This window comes from Pistacia vera, unplaced genomic scaffold (assembly GCF_008641045.1).
Source record: "Pistacia vera cultivar Batoury unplaced genomic scaffold, PisVer_v2 Contig478, whole genome shotgun sequence".
In the NCBI taxonomy this organism is placed as follows: domain Eukaryota; kingdom Viridiplantae; phylum Streptophyta; class Magnoliopsida; order Sapindales; family Anacardiaceae; genus Pistacia; species Pistacia vera.
Genome location: NW_022196310.1, coordinates 607922 through 627896, shown reverse-complemented (window position 1 = coordinate 627896; position 19975 = coordinate 607922). Strand labels below are relative to the sequence as shown.

Here is a 19975-nt window from a genome sequence, read left to right as displayed (position 1 = left end):
GCCAAGTGCCTGCTGCGTGCCATTATAACCCATTTTCGCTTAAATTTAAATGACTGATCGAACCACGTTTTAAGTTTTGAAAGAGTTGGAGATGCCTATGAGGCTTGTTAATTTCATTTGTGCGTATACAGTCCTCATCTCATGCGTTAAGTTTAGGAGTAACCTACCATCATTCTCTTAAGATTTCAAATATTAAAAGAAAAAGCCATAACTTGATAAGTTGGCATTGAGAGGCTTATGCAATTATTTCAATATTCCATCAACTAATAATCCATGTAAGAAATAAAATTTTCCTTCATCAAGTAAAACCAGTAGTCTAATAGATTTGTAATGTCGATCAAGCTGACAGGAGAGATTATGTCAATGCCCAACATACTAAAATTAGGGCTCAAGTCATGCTTCCAAAGCTGTTTGACATGCAAAAAGTTATACATGATCAAGCAAGGAACCATCCCCCACAACATAACTTACACCAGTTTTACCATGATCCGTATAAACCTCAAAATCTCCAGCAGAACATGAATCATTTTTGCTCTCAACTGGTCTTTTTAGTTCCACATATGCACAATAGTCAACTTCATAGACAGTTTTGTCCTTTGCAAATGCAGAGACTGCAACCCCAACTGCTTCCCCTGCATTTGCAAGAATTGCAGTTCATACTTTAGAAGAATGTTTGATAATCACATGAGCCGAAACAACCATATTATGACAGATTGAGTAGTTTTTCCAAGACTACATGAAGGCAATAATGCAGAGAGAGGGCCTGTTGCTTTCTGTTCAAATTGGTCATTTCAAGTGCTAGGGAGACTTATCCTGGTTATTTGTTATCAGGGACGGTACGGCCAACAATAGCACAAGAATAATAATGAACACAAGTACACATTAAATCATTTGGTTTTTGTTTACCATGCCAAGAATGAAACTTACCATGTGTGACTAGCAGCAAGTTTTCAGAAGGATACTTATCAGCTAGCGCCTTGATAATTTGAGCATACCTATCCCTTGCACCACCCACCGTCTCTTCCCATTTTGGCAACTAGAATTTTCTCAAGCAAAGAACCCATGTAAGGTGAAATAACTGTGTGCTTGCAAACATCCACACACAAAATGCTAAGAGATACCTAATTTTGAAGCAAACTGAATGAGTGTAATGTGTTTACCTCTTCATACACTCGTGTAGCAGAAGTATCAACTGTTCCGGCTGGGAGCATAGCTTGAAGCTCGGAGGCATTGAAACCAAAGTTCCCATCTTTAGGAGCTAAATTAGCTCTGATGGCTTGCCTGTTCAACATCTCGGACAATCCATACTCAATAGAGACCTGCAAATATAAGGAAATTGTTCAAATTTTAAGTATGCATAACCTAACGAAAAGTGATTCATCCATTCAAAGTTCAAACTAAAAGAATGTAACTTCATACACTTAACTATAAATCTCAATTATAGCATCTCTTAGTGGTCAACCAATAACCAGACATAAATTACATCTTTATCTGCCCAGCAAAATATACAAATAAGCATAGCAACATTAAACATACAGTATAGAGTGCCTACTAGATGAAACAGTCATTAAACCAAAAGAAATATACATATACAAATAGAAACAACCAAAAAAAAAAAAAAAAATACATATCACTCGATCTCTATAATCAATAATATATGGCTATAACTCAAGAGTAAAATTGTAAATAAGTGATGTGATTTGTGACCTTGAGCTTGGAGGGATCGATGGAGGCTACGTCTTTAGAGGACAAACTATTGGGATCATCATCAACGGCGCAGAGAGCATATACAACCTCGTGCGCCGTCTGGATGCAACGAAGAAAAGGTGAAACGAAGACACGGTGGATTGGGAACGCAAGACCGTTTCGGATCTTCCGACCCGTACAGAATGCCCTAACCCGACCCTCCTCTACTAGGTGCGGGTCCCACGGTCTAGCTGCTGTCATTGTCCACAACGGTTCAAAGTTGTCGACGCGGTCTCCGTGTCTCATTACGACGACGTTTTGGAGAAATTGATGGGAGTCTCCTTGCTGGGTGTTCTGCGATTTCTTGGTTTGTGATGAATCCATTTGTTCTTGAAAAAATAATGTTAGGTTTCAGATTCCGATCAAATGTTATGTATGTAGTAAGATTCAGACAAAAATATAACCCTAAGGTGGGTGGTTATGTTGTTGCAACAGTGTTGGAGATAAACAGAAGAGGACATTAAGTTAGGGGATTTGTTATTTTTGGTTATGGCAATTGGCACATGCACTTTCGGCTGTTGGGAAGAAAAAGTCGGTTTAAAGTTGGTGCTTGTGTGAAAAGCAAGTATGCGCTCTAAAACAGGTGTAGTGGGTGAACCCAGGCCACGCTTTTGGGCTTATCTCGGCCTCTGTTTTATCAGATTAGACAGGCTCACTCATACAACCTTTTAGATCTTGCTTGAAGCCCCCACAAAAAGTCTTTTCGCACCCTAGTTAAATAAAATTTATCTTCTATTCTATATAAAATGATATTACACTGACAACTATTTCTTATAAACTTTCTTTTATAATTTCGATGTGGTAGCTCATAATTAATTAATAAGATCCATATGGAACCCGTTGTGAATTATTTAGTCAAACTGTTAAGAATGTATTATACAAAAAATATGATGGAAGTATTCCTTATGAAGAATTAAGATATGGAGATTTAATTAGTTTTATTAACAACGAAGCCTTAATAATTTGTACCGATTTAAAATTAAAAGCTAAATTAAAATATGACTTAAAACATAAGAAAACAGAATTAAGTGGATTTTGTAGTCAATACGGTTATGAAAAAATATTACCTCCCTCTATTAAGTACAAAAAAGATAAAAAAACAAAAACAATATATAAAACCTTATTACAAAAGAGATTATAAATATAAACAAAAATCTTATGATAAACCTTATAAAAAGAAAAAAAAAATCCTCTAACAAGAAAATATCCAAAAAACCGATCACATGTTGGAAATGTAAACAACAGGGCCATTATGCAACTAAGTGTCCTATGAAAAATCAAATTAAAAAATTACAAATAGAGTCAGAATTAAAACAACAATTATTAAAAATCATTCAAACAGATTTTGAAGAAGAATCTAGTTACAATACAGATAATGAAGATATGATTTATCAAATTCAAGAAAATACTTCTGAATCAATGAATGAGTCTTCACAAGACTCTGATGATTGTGATTGCATGGGGTCTTGCTATTGTGCAATAAAATTGATAAATATGATATTAACATCTAGACTTAAGCCAATAAATGTTATCACAAAATCAAAAGAATTTTTATTAGATATTATTGACAAAATTGAGGATGAATATATTAAAAGAGAATATTTATTAAAACTTAAAGAATTAATTTTAGTTGAAGGAAAACAAAAAGATGTAGATTCTTATAATTTAAAAGACATATTAAAAAGATTTAACAAACCCATATAAGTTACTATAAGTGACTTGCAAGAAGAAATCAATATTATGAAAAATCAAGTTAAAGAATTACAAAATGATAATATTGAAATTAAGATAAATTTATTATGCTTAAAAGTCTTCAAAGAAATTATAAGACAACCATCAACCTCAAAATCATAATTACAAATTAAAGAAACCAAAGAATCATTCATTAATGAAATCTCTTTTCAAAAGGCAGATTCAGACAATACCAAATTACTGAGTGATTAAGATGAGGAAGGTTATTTTTTAATATTTCAGAACCAAATCAATTATGAGTTCAATAAAGGACAATTATTCAAGACCATCTTTACCTGATTTTCAAAATGTGCAATCAATGATCTAAGACTTTTTCAAAGTTTTGTCTTTTTCGCTGTCAATATTCCCTGCAACTTTGAAATTTTTCAAGTTGCAGGGAATCTTGACAGTGAAAAAGACAAAACTTTGAAAAAGTCTTAGATCATTGATTGCACTTGAAAATCAGGTAAAGATGTCTTGAATAGTTGTAACTCATAATTGATTTGGTTCTGGAACATTAAAAAATAATCATCCTTATCTTGATCACCGGGTGATTCGGTATTATCTGAATCTGCCTTTTAAAAAGAAAAAGATCCAATTGTCATAATAATTTTACCCATATCTTGAGAGATTTGACATTGCGCCAACTCAACCAGAAGTTTTGATCTTTGTGTTAAAAATGTTGATTGTTGTTAGGGCTGACATATCTGAGGGTGTTGAGAAATCCATATCTGCACAACTGGTGGACTAACATTTTGGATGGAAAAACTAGGCCACCATTTAATGAGGAATTTTCTTTGTAATTCCCTGAATTTTGGAGGATGAGGTGTAGTGATATGGAATTGCCAACTCATTATCCAGGCAAGTAAGAAATTACTAGAAAATGCAAGTAAAGGATCTTCACTGGTGTTGAAATTTTGGGCAAATAAGTGATATCCTTCCCAAACCGAAGGGGGGAGGATTTTTTCATTTAAATTTTGGGCAAATAAGTGAAATTTTGGGCAGATTAGACAGGCTCACTCATACAATCTTTTAGATTTTGCTTGAATCCCCCACAAAAAGTCTTTTCGCACCCTAGTTAAATAAAATTTATCTTCTATTCTATATAAAATGATATTACACTGACAACTATTTCTTATAAACTTTCTTTTATAATTTCGATGTGGTAGCTCATAATTAATTAATAAGATCCATATGGAACCCGTTGTGAATTATTTAGTCAAACTGTTAAGAATGTATTATACAAAAAATATGATGGAAGTATTCCTTATGAAGAATTAAGATATGGAGATTTAATTAGTTTTATTAACAACGAAGCCTTAATAATTTGTACCGATTTAAAATTAAAAGCTAAATTAAAATATGACTTAAAACATAAGAAAACAGAATTAAGTGGATTTTGTAGTCAATACGGTTATGAAAAAATATTACCTCCCTCTATTAAGTACAAAAAAGATAAAAAAACAAAAACAATATATAAAACCTTATTACAAAAGAGATTATAAATATAAACAAAAATCTTATGATAAACCTTATAAAAAGAAAAAAAAAATCCTCTAACAAGAAAATATCCAAAAAACCGATCACATGTTGGAAATGTAAACAACAGGGCCATTATGCAACTAAGTGTCCTATGAAAAATCAAATTAAAAAATTACAAATAGAGTCAGAATTAAAACAACAATTATTAAAAATCATTCAAACAGANTCCATTTTCTCAAAACTTTATTCCCCAAGAATTCTCTTATAAAGATTATCAAAAAGCCTGGTTTCATGCTTTCTGTCTAACACATACAACACACTTTTGGTTTTTTATCTTTGACAAAACTTGTCCAAAAACTTTTCCAAAATGGTTCCAACAATGGTTTAATTTTTTCGGTTTAAATGAACAATCCTCCCACCTTCAGTTTGGGAAGGCTATCAATTATTTGCCAAAAATTTCAACAATAGTGAAGATCCTTTACTTGCATTTTTTAGTAATTTCTTACTTGCCTGGATAATGAGTTGACAATTTCATATCACTACACCTCTTCCTCCAAAATTCAGACAATTCCAAAGAAAATTCTTTATTAAATGGTGGCCTAGTTTTTCCATCCAAAATGTTAGTCCACCAGCTGTGCAGACATGGATTTCTCAACACCCTCAGATGTGTCAGCCTCAACAACAATCAACATTTCTAATACAAAAATCAAAACTTCTGGCCAAGCTAGCTCAATGCCAGACCCCACAAGATATGGACAAAATTATTATGGCCATCGGATCTTCCTCTTCTCGAAAGGCAGATTCAGACAACACCAAATCTCCAAGTGATCAAGATGGCATTAATATATAGGATTTATTACAAAGTTATGAATACAACAATTAGTCCAAGAGCCATTAGGATGTCCCCACCAGGACATGCNGTCAAAACCTACCAACATTAATCCCACTTTTCAATACATTGAGAAAGATATAACTCAATCAATTTGCATTGTTGAACCTGAATATTGGGGACAAATTATGCAAGAAACCTTATCAAAAATTTTCCCTCCAGATTTTTATATTATTTCTGATGATTTATCAAAAACAAGAACATTTTATGAATTTATTTTAGTTGATACTGATTCAGTAGAAATTACCCATAATCCAGATAGAAATAATCCAAATAGAATTGTTTTTTCAAAATACAAAATAAAAAAGGTCTTGAGACCTCAAGATTGGTGCATTGGAATTTATTAAAAACTTCCATTTTCTCAAAACTTTATTCCCCAAGAATTCTCTTATAAAGATTATCAAAAAGCCTGGTTTCATGCTTTCTGTCTAACACATACAACACACTCTTGGTTTTTTATCTTTGATAAAACTTGTCCAAAAAAATTTCCAAAATAGATCCAACAATGGTTTAATTTTTTTCGGTTTAAATGAACAAATCCTCCCACCTTCAGTTTGGGAAGGATATCAATTATTTGCCAAAAATTTCAACAACAGTGAAGATCCTGTACTTGCATTTTCTAGTAATTTCTTACTTGCCAGGATAATGGGTTAGCAATTTCATATCACTACACCTCCTCCTCCAAAATTTAGACAATTACAAAGACAATTCTTTATTAAATGATGGCCTAGTTTTTCCATCCAAAATGTTAGTCAACCGGCTGTGCAAATATGGATTTCTCAACACCCTCAGATATGAATCAAAACATCTGGCCGAGCTAGCTCAATGCCAGACCCCACAAGATATGGACAAAATTATTATGGCTATCAGATCTTCCTCTTCTCAAAAGGCAGATTCATACAACACCAAATCTGCAAGTGATCAAGATGAGGATGACTATTTTGTCATGTTCCAAAATCAGATCAATTATCAGTTCAATAAAAGACAATAACTCAGCACCCAATGACTCAGCACCGCCTTTTTTCCGATTTTCAAAAGTTACAGATTAATATTCAAGACTTTTGGCAATGACAAATTTTATCCAGCCGACTTTATCACTTGTCAGAAGTAAGAAGCAAAATTGTCAACATTATCTCTGCAAGAATTGAAGACATCCATTAGACTTATCTTTTTCCAAAGTTTACAATTGTCAAGCTCCCCTGACAACAAACAAGATTTTTCAAGAGTCCATTAATCAGCATTATCCTTTGTCTGCCATTTTCAGAGCAAGTCCTCAATAATTCAAGACACGTATCCAAGACAGCTCTTCACTTATCAACAACCTTATCTTTTAGTCTATATTGTAATAATGTAACGGATTCAAATGCTTTTGAAATCCGATTTGTTGTAGTATAAATATGTATTACTTTAGTTGTATCAGGAGAAGTTTTAAGAGTTAAAGTTTCAAACAAAACTTTGAGAGCAAAACTCTCATGTACAAATTATCAAAGCAATAAAATTGTAAGTTTTTCTTCATTGCATTCATTATATTATTTGNTTTTTCTGAAAGCTTGTTGGGTCTCCTACAAAGTTTTTGGTTATTGCATAAATTAATGTGGCTACAACGTCTCCTTCCTCATGTTCATATTCTATGTGACTAGTACCTTCTATTTTGACTTTCCCAGTCTTTTTTATTGCGTGTAATATATGATATTTATGTGATTCTGGTAAATCATTATCCCACCAATTTTTTAACATTCCCGTAAATCCTAAGACTAATATTTTTGCTATTTGATGATCAGTGTTGTCATGTGATTTATGAGATAATGCTGACATAGTCATTTCTTGTAAAATATTTAATAATTGATGTTCAACTAATCCGTCTATATTCCATTCATCTATTCCTATTCCAGCATAGGAAGATCTTGCTATTTGGGTCGCATCTTCAAATTGCATATTCGGTAAAGAAGGACTTGGATAATTGTTTCGACTTTTAGGGTATTTCATATTATTTCTCATTTTATTCATAGATAAGTTTTGAAAATTTTGATTTAATTCTTCTATTGGGTCGGATTCTGTAAGAACATTAATATTTGATTTAGAGGATGATAATTCACTAAGTTTTTTACTAATATTTTCTAAAATAGTGTTGTGATTATTAAATTTAACATTTTCTTCTTTTGGAATGTCAAAGGGTTCAAAAAATGGTTTAACATATTTTTGTGAATAAAGAGGTGTTGAATTTGATGAATTTCCTAAAGTTGATGTTGAATATGTTGAATTTTCTACTATCTCCTTCCCGGGGGCTTTTGAAATCTTTGTGATTATATGGGTTGTATTATCTTCTATCCTATTCATTTGTTGGCTAATGGTGTGGAGAATTTGATTAGAGTAATTGTTTTGATGTTGAATGTTTTTAATGTCTTTTAAAGTTGGTTGCTTTTGATCATCATCTATTTGGTTAATTTTTTTAAATGGTGATGCTATTATTTCTGTTTGTTGATGTTCTATTTTAATTTCTTCTAAAGGTGGATGGACTGATGTAATAGTTTTATTTGTTGACATTTGCCAATTTTTTGTCGCATAAGTGGTTACAAAAATAGTTTCCTTTTCAGTTAAATCTTGAAAACATTTTCTATTTTCTAACCAATTAAAGAAATAAATATTTTGTTTTAATTTTTCTTGTGTATTGTACCATTTAGATCTAAGGGTATTTTGTTCTTCTAGATTAAATTTTGTAAAGAATATTTGTCTTTTTTCTTTATTATAATTTTGTAAGAATTCTTTTTTTAATAATTCTTTGTTAATTTCAAAAGATTTTGTTATTGTGTTAATTTGACTATAATTTCCTAATACTTCTGATTGTGTTGGTGAACTAGGTGGACTTGATGTGTTTTCATATGTAGGTTTTGGTACAGGAGGGGAATAATTTACTCCTACTAATTTACTTGTTGAAGTTGTTGACGAAGGGCTAGGTGTAATAATTTCTTCAATCCTAGGTTTGTGGTGATTTTTGTTTGTAATGATAGATTGATTTTGTTCTAAGGGAGTTTCTCTAAATTTTAATCTTATTGTACCATCTGGTTCTTCTATTATTTGTTGTATTTCAGATTCATTTTGATCATCTAAAGGTTTTGAAGGGCATAGCTTTTCTAATTTCCAATTTGTTTGTTTAATAATTTCATCCCAAGCTAATCTTTTTGGTGTAAAAGTTTTATGTTTTGTTTTATCGGCTTCCATAATAACTGTATGTCCTGGTGGGGACATCCTAATGGCTCTTGGACTAATTGTTGTATTCATAACTTTGTAATAAATCCTATATATTAATGCTACTGGTTGGGCTTTGTCTTGATAAGTAAGATTAGAAGCTTTTAAATTAATAGTTAATACAGACAGTATTGTTGGATCATGTAAACCTACTGAAGTTTGGATAACAATCAAAATATACTGGACCGCTTTCTAAATTAGAATTTAATACTGCTAGTAAAAAGTTATTGAAGTTTAAATTTCTTGCGTCTCTTAACATTACTAATATGGGAATATTTTTTCCTAATCTAAATAATGGTTTTACTGCTACTTGTACTAATCCTATGTGTAAAAATTTATAGTTGTTTTGTCTGTGTCCGTGTATTGCTTCTTCAGAAAGAAGTTGAATTTCTTCAACCCTTTCTTCGGTTATCATTATTGTCTTCTGTTGTTTTAATAGAGTAATCTGACATAAATTCAAAACTATCTATTTGATATATTGTGTCTTTTTGAACTAGTGATATGTTCCAGTTATGTAAGTATTGATCGACTTTTGCCATATTAATTTCTTGAGTTGTTAATAGATTTCATTAATTCTTGATTGTTGTTAGTGTTTTGTGGTTGATTATTAATTCTAATAGCGTTACTGCTACTAATATCATCTCGCCTACTGCTACTTCCTAATCTCCTTAAAAAATTAGACATTTCTAAAATAATTCTAACCTAAAAGTTCCAGTTTCTCTCCTATAACCAATAAAGGAATTACAACCAATATTTTAGGTCAAGATATTACATTTGAATTCGTCAATCCACCATTAATAAAAGATATTAGTAATTTAAAAAATGTTTCAATATCTAAGATAAATACTATTACCAACTTAGAGAGCCTAGAAATTGTCCCAACCAAAGAATGGCTCGATTACCATAAAATTTTGGATGCTTGCATTACAAAAACTTGTTTTCAACTTATTGCAATAAGCTTTAAAAAGTTTCAAAATTTTGTTTTCAATAAAATGCAAGAGTCAAAAAGTTTTTCTAATAGTCTCTCTCATCATAACAACTTTCAGGACACAGATTTTTTGAGAGGAAGAGAGGAAAAGATGGGCACTCCCATCAAACCTAAAAACAATCCAAAATTAAAAGCATCGTATGCGATGCTACCACCTCAACAACCTATTCCCCCACAAACAAAACCTTCACAATCAAAATCCTCAAAACCCAATAAACAGAAAAACATTATCACCCAACCAAACCAGTTCACTCTTCTTGATGAAGAATCTGTTTCTTCACCTCCACCAAGAAATTACCAACAAGCCCTTACAATACCACCATTCTATACACCTTCCCCATCAAAACCTGTCAACATCAATCCCACATTTCAATACATTGAGAAAGATATAACTCAATCAATTTGCATTGTTGAACCCTAATATTGGGCCCAAACTATGCAAGAAACTTTATCAAAAAATTTCCCTCCAGACTTTTATTTTATTCCTGATGATTCATTAAAAACAAGAACATTTTATAAATTTATTTTAGTTGATACTGACTCAATCGAGATTACCCATAATCCAGACAAAAATGATCCCAGTAGAATGGTTTTTTCAAAGTGCAAAATCAAAAAGGTCTTGAGACCTCAAGATTGGCGTATTGGTATTTATCAAAAACGTCCATTTTCTCAAACCTTTATTGCCCAAGAATTTTCTTATAAAGATTATCAAAAAGCTTGGTTTCATGCTTTCTGTCTAACACATACAACACACTCTTGGTTTTTTATATTTCATAAAACTTGTCCCAAAATTTTTCCAAAATGGTTTCAATAATGGTTTAATTTTTTCGGTTTAAATGAAAAAATTCTCCCGCCTTCAGTTTGGGAAGGATGTCACTTGTTTGCAAAAAATTTCAACAACAGTGAAGACCCTTTGCTAGCCTTTTCCATCAATTTCTTAATTGCCTGGATAATGAGTTGGCAATTTTATATCACAACACCTCCTCCTCCAAAATTCAGGGAATTAAAAAGAAAATTCCTCATTAAATGGTGGCCTAGTTTTTCCATCCAAAATGTTAGTCCACTAGCTGTGTAGATATGGATTTCTCAACACCCTCAGCTATGTCAGCCCCAACAACAATCAACATTTCTGACTCAAAAGTCAAGACTTTTGGCTGAGTTGGCTCAATGCCAAACTCCTCAAGATATGGACAAAATTATTATAGCCATTGGATCTTCAACATCTTAAAAAGCAGATTCGGACAATACCAAATCACCAAGTGATCAGGATGATGAAGACTATTTTGCCATGTTCCAAAATCAAATTAATTATGACTTCAATTAAGGACAATGACTTAGAATCACCTGTATCCCATATTCAAGACTTTCGGCAGATGACAAGATTTTATTCAAGATTCTTATCAGAAACTCGACTTTCTCTTTTCCACTTTATCACTTGTTAGAAGCAAAAAGCAAATTTGTCAAATTTATCTCTGCAAGAATTGAAGACATCAAGACTTGTATCTTTTCAAAATGCAAACTTTCAAGCTCCCTTGACAACAAGCAAGACTTTTCAAGAGTTCATTTATGAACTTTATCCTTTTGTCGGCCAATATCAGAACAAGTCCTCAATAATTCAAGACATGTATTCAAGATAGCTCATCACCTTATCAACAATTTTATCTTTTAGTCTATATTGTAATAATGTAACGAATTCAAATGGCATGTTACAGTAGATTGATATTATATTAGCTATTATATATATATATATATCTATATATATATATATATATATATATATATATATATATATATATATATATTATATATATATATATGTATACATATCTATATAGATAGATATGTATACATATATATACATTAAAATATTCAACATCAACAATTACTCTAATCAATTTTCCACACCATTAGTCAACAAATGAATAGGATAGAAGATAATACTACCATAAATAACCAAGATTTCAAAAGCCCCAGGGAAGGAGATAGTAAAAATTAAACAACTTAGGAAAATCAACATCAACTTTAACATCAACTTCAACACCCCTTTATTCACAAAAATATGTTAAACCATTTTTTGAACCCTTTGATATTCCAAGAGAAGAAATTATTAAACTCAATAATCACAATACTATTTTAGAAAATATTAGTAAAAAACTTAGTGAATTATCATCCTCTAAATCAAACATTAATGTCCTTACCGAATCCGACCCAATAGAAGAATTAAATCAAAATTTTCAAAACTTATCTATTAATAAAATGAGAAATAATATGAGATATCCTAAAACTCGAAACTATTATCCAAGACCTTCTTTGCCAGATATGCAATATGAAGATATATCACAACTAGCAAGATCTTCCTACACTGGAACAGGAATAGATGAATGGAATATAGACGGATTAGCTGAACATCAAATATTAAATATTTTACAAGAAATGACTATGGCAGCATTAGCTCATAAATCACATGACAACACTGATCATCAAATAGCAAAAATATTAGTCTCAGGATTTACAGGAATGTTAAAAAATTGGTGGGATAATGATTTACCCGAATCACATAAACATCACATATTACACGCAACAAAAAAGACTAGGAAAGTCAAAGTAGAAGGTACTAGGCAAGTAGAATATGAACATGAAGAAGGAGATGCTGTAGCCACATTAATTTATGCAATAACCAAAAACTTTGTAGGAGACCCAACAAGCTTTCAGAAAAAATCACAAGAAATATTAGCTAACTTAAGATGTCCAACTATGGCAGATTTTAGATGGTATAAAGATATGTTTTTACAAAAAGTATTCACAAGAACAGACTGTAGGAAACCCTATTGGAAAGAAAGGTTCCTAGATGGTCTACCTAGATTATTTAGTCAAACTGTCAAGAATGCATTATACAAAAAACACGATGGCAATATACCTTATGAAGATTTAACCTACGGAGATTTAATTAGTTTTATTAACAACGAAGCTTTAATAATTTGCACTGATTTAAAATTAAAAGCTAAATTAAAAAATGAATTAAAACATAAGAAAACAGAATTAAGTGGATTTTGTAGTCAATACGGTTATGAAAAAATATTACCTCCCTCTATTAAGTACAAAAAAGATAAAAAACAAAAACAATATAGAAAACCTTATTATAAAAGAGATTACAAATACGAACAAAAATCTTATGATAAACCTTATAAAAAGAAAAAATCTTCTAACAAGAAAATATCAAAAAATCCTATCACCTGTTGGAAATGTAAACAACAAGGTCATTACGCAACTAAGTGTCCTATGAAAAATCAAATTAAAAAATTAGAAATAGATTCAGAATTAAAACAACAATTATTAAAAATTATTCAAACAGACTCTGAAGAAGAATCTAGTTACAATACAGATAATGAAGACATGATTTATCAAATTCAAGAAAATTCTTCTGAATCAATGAGTGAGTCTTCACAAGACTCTAATGACTGTGATTGCATAGGGCCTTGCTACTGTGCAATGAAATCAATAAATATGATATCAACATCCAAACCTAAGTCAATAAACGTTATCACCAAATCAAAAGAATTTTTATTAGATATTATTAACAAAATTCAGGATGAAGATATTAAAAGAGAATATTTATTAAAACTTAAAGAATTAATTTTATCTGAAACAAAACAAAAAGATGTAGATACTTATAACTTAAAAGACATATTAAAAAGATTTGACAAACCCAGACAAGTTACTTTAAGTGATTTACAAGAAGAAATCAATATTTTGAAAAATCAAGTTAAAGAATTACAAAACGATAATATTGAAATCAAGACATATTTATTATGTTTAAAAGCCTCCAAAGAAACTATAGGACAACCATCAACCTCAAAATCAGAATTACAGATTAAAGAAACTGAAGAAGCATTTATTAATGAAATCTCTAGAATCCGTTTTTAAAAAATGGCATGTTTACATTAGGATCAATATTAATCATGAATTAGATATTATTACACAAGCCTTAGTAGACACTGGAGCAGACCAAAATTGTATAAGAGAAGGATTAATTCCAACAAAATATTATGACAAAAAGCTTTTAATTCATTCATTTACAATATTTTCATTCCATTACTTTGATTTTAAAGATTAGAAGCAAAATAAATGAATTGAACTAAAAGCAAAGGAAATGAATTGAAGTCAAATTAAATGAATTGAAGCAAGTCAAATGAATGTAAACTAAGTCAAATAATATAATGAATGCAATGAAGAAAACTTACAAGTGCTTTATTGCTTGATAATATTTTGTACACGAGAAGAAACTCCCTCTATCTAATCTAAAGTCTTGGACTCTCAAGTGTTAAAAACTTAAAAACTTACAACGGAAGTGATCCATACTTCTACAACAATAGACCGGATTTAAAAAACATTCGAATCCGTTACATGATTACAATACAAACTAAAAGATAAAGTTGTTGATAAGTGATGAGCTATCTTGGATACGTGTCTTGAATTATTGAGGACCTGCTCTGAAAATGGCAGATAAAGTGATAACGCTCATTAATGGATTCTTGAAAATCTTGCTTGTTGTCAAGGGAGCTTGACAATTTTGCGAAAAGATAAGTCTGAAGGACTCTGAAGGATGTCAGGCCGTTTGAAAATTTTCCATTTTAAAAAGTAATAACTTGAAGGTCTTCAAAGTTGCAAGAAAACTTTAAGAAGTCTTGAGCATTGATTGTAAATTTTGAAAATCAGGTAAAGGTGGTGCTGAGTCATTGTCCTTTATTAATTTTCAAATTTAGAATCTTGAGAATCACCTGAAAGAAAATTATCTGAGTCACTATCTTCAGAGTTTTGAGAATCGTCTCGAAATTGAGAATTTAATAACTCATTTTCACTTTCATAATCGTCGGCTTCAACTAATTCAACGGCCTCTTCAGCTGTGACTAATTGTTGAAGCTAATTATTGTTTTCAGATGTTGATGTTGAAGGTTTATTAAAAAGAGAAGAAGCCCAATTACTAAATGGTTCTTGTGGATGTTTATCCTTATATTTCATGAGAACCTTTGTGGTATGAATTTCGGTTTCAAGAATAATTTTGTTGATAGCTTTTGAAGAAAGGGGTAAGGCTTCGGCTAATTGAATTGGTGTTGGATTTTTAAGATAGTTAGATAATTCCAGAAAATTATTAATATGGGAATCATAAAGAATTCTTTGCCAAATATCATTTGAAAAAATATTTTTTTTGAAATTTTCTATGATTATTTTTCTTTTGAGAAAGATGATGATTTTGGACAATAGTAAAAACATTTTTTGATTTTTGAAAATTGGTTAAGATGTTTTCTTCATGAGATTTATTGTTTTTTATGGGAGTGCCCATCTTTCACTCAATCACTCTCATTCTTTGTCACTCTCACAGAATCACTCTCTTTATCACTCAGCTTTTTCTTTCCCTATAAGAATTCACAGGAAAGGAAATTAGGTAATGAATTATTATGTCCTTTGATGTGTTCAATTTCAAAGTCAAAACAAGAAAGTATTGCTTGCCATCTGGCGAAAATCTGTTTTGAAACTAAATTTTCAACATCTTTTTCAAAAATAAATTTTGATGTCTGAATCTATTCAGATAAAAAAAAATATATATTAATTAAATCATCTTGAATTTTATAATGCATAAAACAATTGATAAAACTTCTTTTTTGATGGCTGAATAATTTTTTTGAGCACCGAGCCAGACTCCAGAATGGAACCTAACTAGACTTTCTTTATTATCTAATTTTTGTTTTAATATCCCACCATAACCTACATTAGAGGCATCAGTTTCTATAATAGGATAGGCTGATGGATCCAATATACTAAGGCAAGGAAGGAATTTAATTTTGGGTTTAATTTCTCTAACTATTTGGGTATGGGATTCAGACCATGCAGGAGGATTTTTTCTAAGTCTTTGGTATAACGGTTCACATAATTTTCTAAGGTCTTGGAAAAAATCTGCTACATAATTTAAACATCCTAAAAATCTTTGTAATTGTGTTTTTTCTCTTAATTCATCAGGAAAATTATTTGCGAATTCTATTGTCCTATCAATTGGTTTAATAGTTCCTTTATAAATTTCATGACCTAAAAATCTGATTTTTGTTTGAAATAATTTCATTTTTGTGGCTGAAACAACTAATCCATTTCGTTTAATAATTTCTTCAAATATTTTTAAATGTTTTAAATGTTGATCTATTGATTCTGAATAGACTAAGACATCATCAATATATACTATTGTAAAATGTATATAGGGATTAAAGATATCATTCATAATGTTTTGAAATTCTAATGGTGCATTTTTTAATCCGAAAGGCATAACGTTCCACTCATATTGACCAAAAGAAACATTAAATGTTGTTTTGTATCTATCTAATTCATCTATTTGAACTTGCCAAAATCCTGATTTCATATGAAATTCTGAAAATATTGTTGCATTATATAATCTATTAATTAAATCCTTTTTGTTGGGAATTGGATATCTAATCCATTGTAATACTTTATTTAATGGTTTATAATTGATGACTTATCTTGGGACTCCTTGTTCTTTTTCTGCTGCATTATTGACATAAAAGGCAAAACAACTCCATGGAGATTTACTTGGTCTAATTAATTTTTTATCTTGTAAATCTTTGATTTCTTTATGACAATGTTCAAGTAATTCCTTATTCATTTGTATGGATCCAGCTTTTGTTGGTATATTTTTCTCATCAAAGTTCTTAATATAGGGAAGACAAACTATGTGTTGTTTTCTATCCCAAAAGGCATTTGGAATTGTTGAGCATATATTTTGTGAAAATCGTTTTTCTAAATTTTTGATAATTTCTTGAATTTTTGGGGTTTCTAATTGTTGCTTTATGCTTTCATGTTTTAATTCTTCTTTTAAGAAATTAATTTGTCTTTTCTTATAATTAATAAGGTTTATTTTTGATATTGACAAGTCTTTTAAGTTATTAATATCTTTTATTAGTGGAGAATTTACAAATTCAAATGTGACTTCTTGTCCTAAAATATTTGTAGTAATCCCGTTATCATTTACTGTAAAAGGGTAAATTTGAGTAATAAAGATGGTACCTAATATCACGTCTTGATCTAAATCTTTTGCTAGAATAAAAGTTTTTTCAACACAAAAATTTTGTATACATACATGTGCATTAGATAATTTATAATTAATATTTAATTGTTGACCATTTGCTCCATATAATATTTCTTTTGTTTTTTCATAATATTTTGTTGGAATTACTCCTTCTCTTATACAATTTTGATCTGCTCCAGTGTCTACTAAGGCTTGTGTAATAATATCTAATTCATGATTAATATTGATCCTAATATAAACATGCAATTTTTGAAATTGAATTCTAGAGATTTCATTAATAAATGCTTCTTCAGTCTCTTTAATTTGTAATCCTGATTTTGAGATTGATGGTTGTCCTATAGTTTCTTTGAAGGCTTTTAAACATAATAAATCTGTCTTGATTTCAATATTATCGTTTTGTAATTCTTTAACTTGATTTTTTAAAATATTGATTTCTTTCTTGTAAATCACTTAAAGTGACTTGTGTGGGTTTGTCAAATCTTTTTAATATGTCTTTTAAGTTATAAGTATCTACATCTTTTTGTTTTTCTTCAGATAAAATTAATTCTTTAAGTTTTAATAAATATTCTCTTTTAATATCTTCATCCTAAATTTGTCACTAATATCTAATAAAATTCTTTTGATTTGGTGATAACGTTTATTGACTTATGTCTAGATGTTGATATCATGTTTATTGATTTCATTGCACAGTAGCAAGGCTTACACAGGTCACCATTATTATTTTTGTAACAACTTCCTCTTAATATCTAGAGGGTTTTCTACTAAAAATTATAGAATTTTTTTTCAAAGTTTTTGTCAGATTGTCTGACTTAGGCTTAATAATTGAGGGGTAATAAGTCGTTTATCTTGAATAAAGCTTTAGAACGTGGGGTAATAGACTGTTGAGGTGGTTGCTTTCATAGGATGCTTTTGGCGTCTTTGAGGCTTTAAATTTTAGTTTGTTCTCTAGCTAGACATTTAAGAGCATCGTGTCCTTCTGTTTGCATTTCCAACATTTTTTTTTTTTATTATATAATAAGAAAGTTTTCTTTTCCTATACTTTTGTTCTTTGATTGGGTTGATTTTGAAAACATTAATGTTTGATTTAAAGGATGAAATTCACTAAGTTTTTTACTATATTACTAAAATAGTGTGTGATTATTAAATTTAATAATTTCTTCTTTTGGAAGGTCAAAGGGTTCAAAAAAATGGTTTAACTTTTTTGTGAATAAAGGGTGTTTGAATTGGATGTTAAAGTTGATGTTGAATTTCCTAAAGTTGTTGGATTTCTACTATCTCCTTCCCGGGGGCTTTTGAAACTTTGGTAATGATGTTGTGAGTATTATCTTCTATCCTATTCATTTGTTGACTATAGTGTGGAGATTTGTATAGAGTAATTATTTTGATGTTGCATATTTTTAATGTCTCTAATGTTGGTTGTTTTTTATCATCATCAATCTATTATTTTTTTTAAACGGTGATGCTCTGATACCATATAAAGCAGGATCTTTAAAAAACACAAAGTATTGAAAGAAAATATGTGAAATGAATAAAATCAAAGTAAAGAATTGAAGTCAGTCAATATTAAAATTAAAAAATATTGTAATTAATTAAGTAAACTAATTCAAATAATATAATGAATGCAATGAAGAAAAACTTACAAGTGCTTTATTGCTTGAAATATTTGTACACGAGAAGAAACTTTCTCCTCTAATCTAAAGTCTTGGACTCTCAAGTGTTAAAAACTTAAAAACTTACAACGAAGTGATCCATACTTCTACAACAATAACGGATTTAAACATTCGAATCCGTTACATGATTACATACAAACTAAAAGATAAAGTTGTTGATAAGTGATGAGCTATCTTGGATACGTGTCTTGAATATTGAGGACCTGCTCTGAAAATGGCAGATAGTGATAACGCTCATTAATGGATTCTTGAAAATCTTGCTTGTTTGTCAAAGCTGACATTTTGCGAAAAGATAAGTCTGAAGGACTCTGAAGGATGTCAGCCGTTGAAATTTTCCATTTTAAAAAGTAATAACTTGAAGGTCTTCAAAGTTGCAGGAAACTTTGAAGTCTTGAGCATTGATTGCAAATTTTGAAAATCAGTAAAGGGTGCTGAGTCATTGTCTTTATTAATTTTCAAATTGAAATCTGTGAGATCACCCGAAAGAAATTATCTGAGTCACTATCTTCAGCGTTTTGAGATGTGCTCGAACTTGAGATTTAATAACTCATTTTCATTTCATAATCGTCGGCTTCAACTAATTCAACGGCCTCTTCAGCTGTGACTAATTGCTGAATATATATTGTTTTCAGATGTTGATGTGAAGGTTTATTAAAAGAGAAGAACCCAATTACTAAATGTTTTGGTGATGTTTTCCTTATATTTCATGAGACTTGTTTACAGCGATTTCATTCAAGAATATTTTTGTAATAGCTTTTGAGAAAGGGGTAAGGCTTCGGCTAATTGAATGGTGTTGGTTTTTAAGATATTAGATAATTCCAAAAAATATAATATGGGAATCATAAGAATTCTTTGCCAAATATCATTTGAAAAAATATTTTTTTGAAATTTTCTGTGATTATTTTTCTTTTGAGAAAGATGAGATTTTGGACAATAGTAAAACATTTTTTGATTTTTGAAAATGGTTAGATGTTTTCTTTTCATGAGATTATTGTTTTTATGGGGTGCCCCTTTCACTCAATCACTCTCTTTCTTTGTCACTTCACACTCTCTTTTATCACTCACTTTTTCTTTCCCTGTAAAATTCACGGGAAAGAAATCAGGTAATGAATTATTTGTCCTTTGATGTGTCA

The 19975-nt window shown here is 30.3% G+C and overlaps 1 protein-coding gene across 1 annotated transcript; it reads right to left on the bottom strand.

The window, feature by feature from the left end:
- Window positions 1-274: 274 nt before the first annotated feature.
- Window positions 275-2241, bottom strand: LOC116146488. Its single transcript, XM_031431903.1, has 4 exons — window positions 1708-2241; window positions 1161-1319; window positions 928-1036; window positions 275-632 (listed from the first exon to the last, which is right to left on the bottom strand). The coding sequence occupies exons 1-4, from the start codon at window positions 2068-2070 to the stop codon at window positions 427-429; spliced, it is 837 nt and encodes a 278-aa protein (XP_031287763.1). The 5' UTR covers window positions 2071-2241; the 3' UTR covers window positions 275-426.
- Window positions 2242-19975: the final 17734 nt, after the last annotated feature.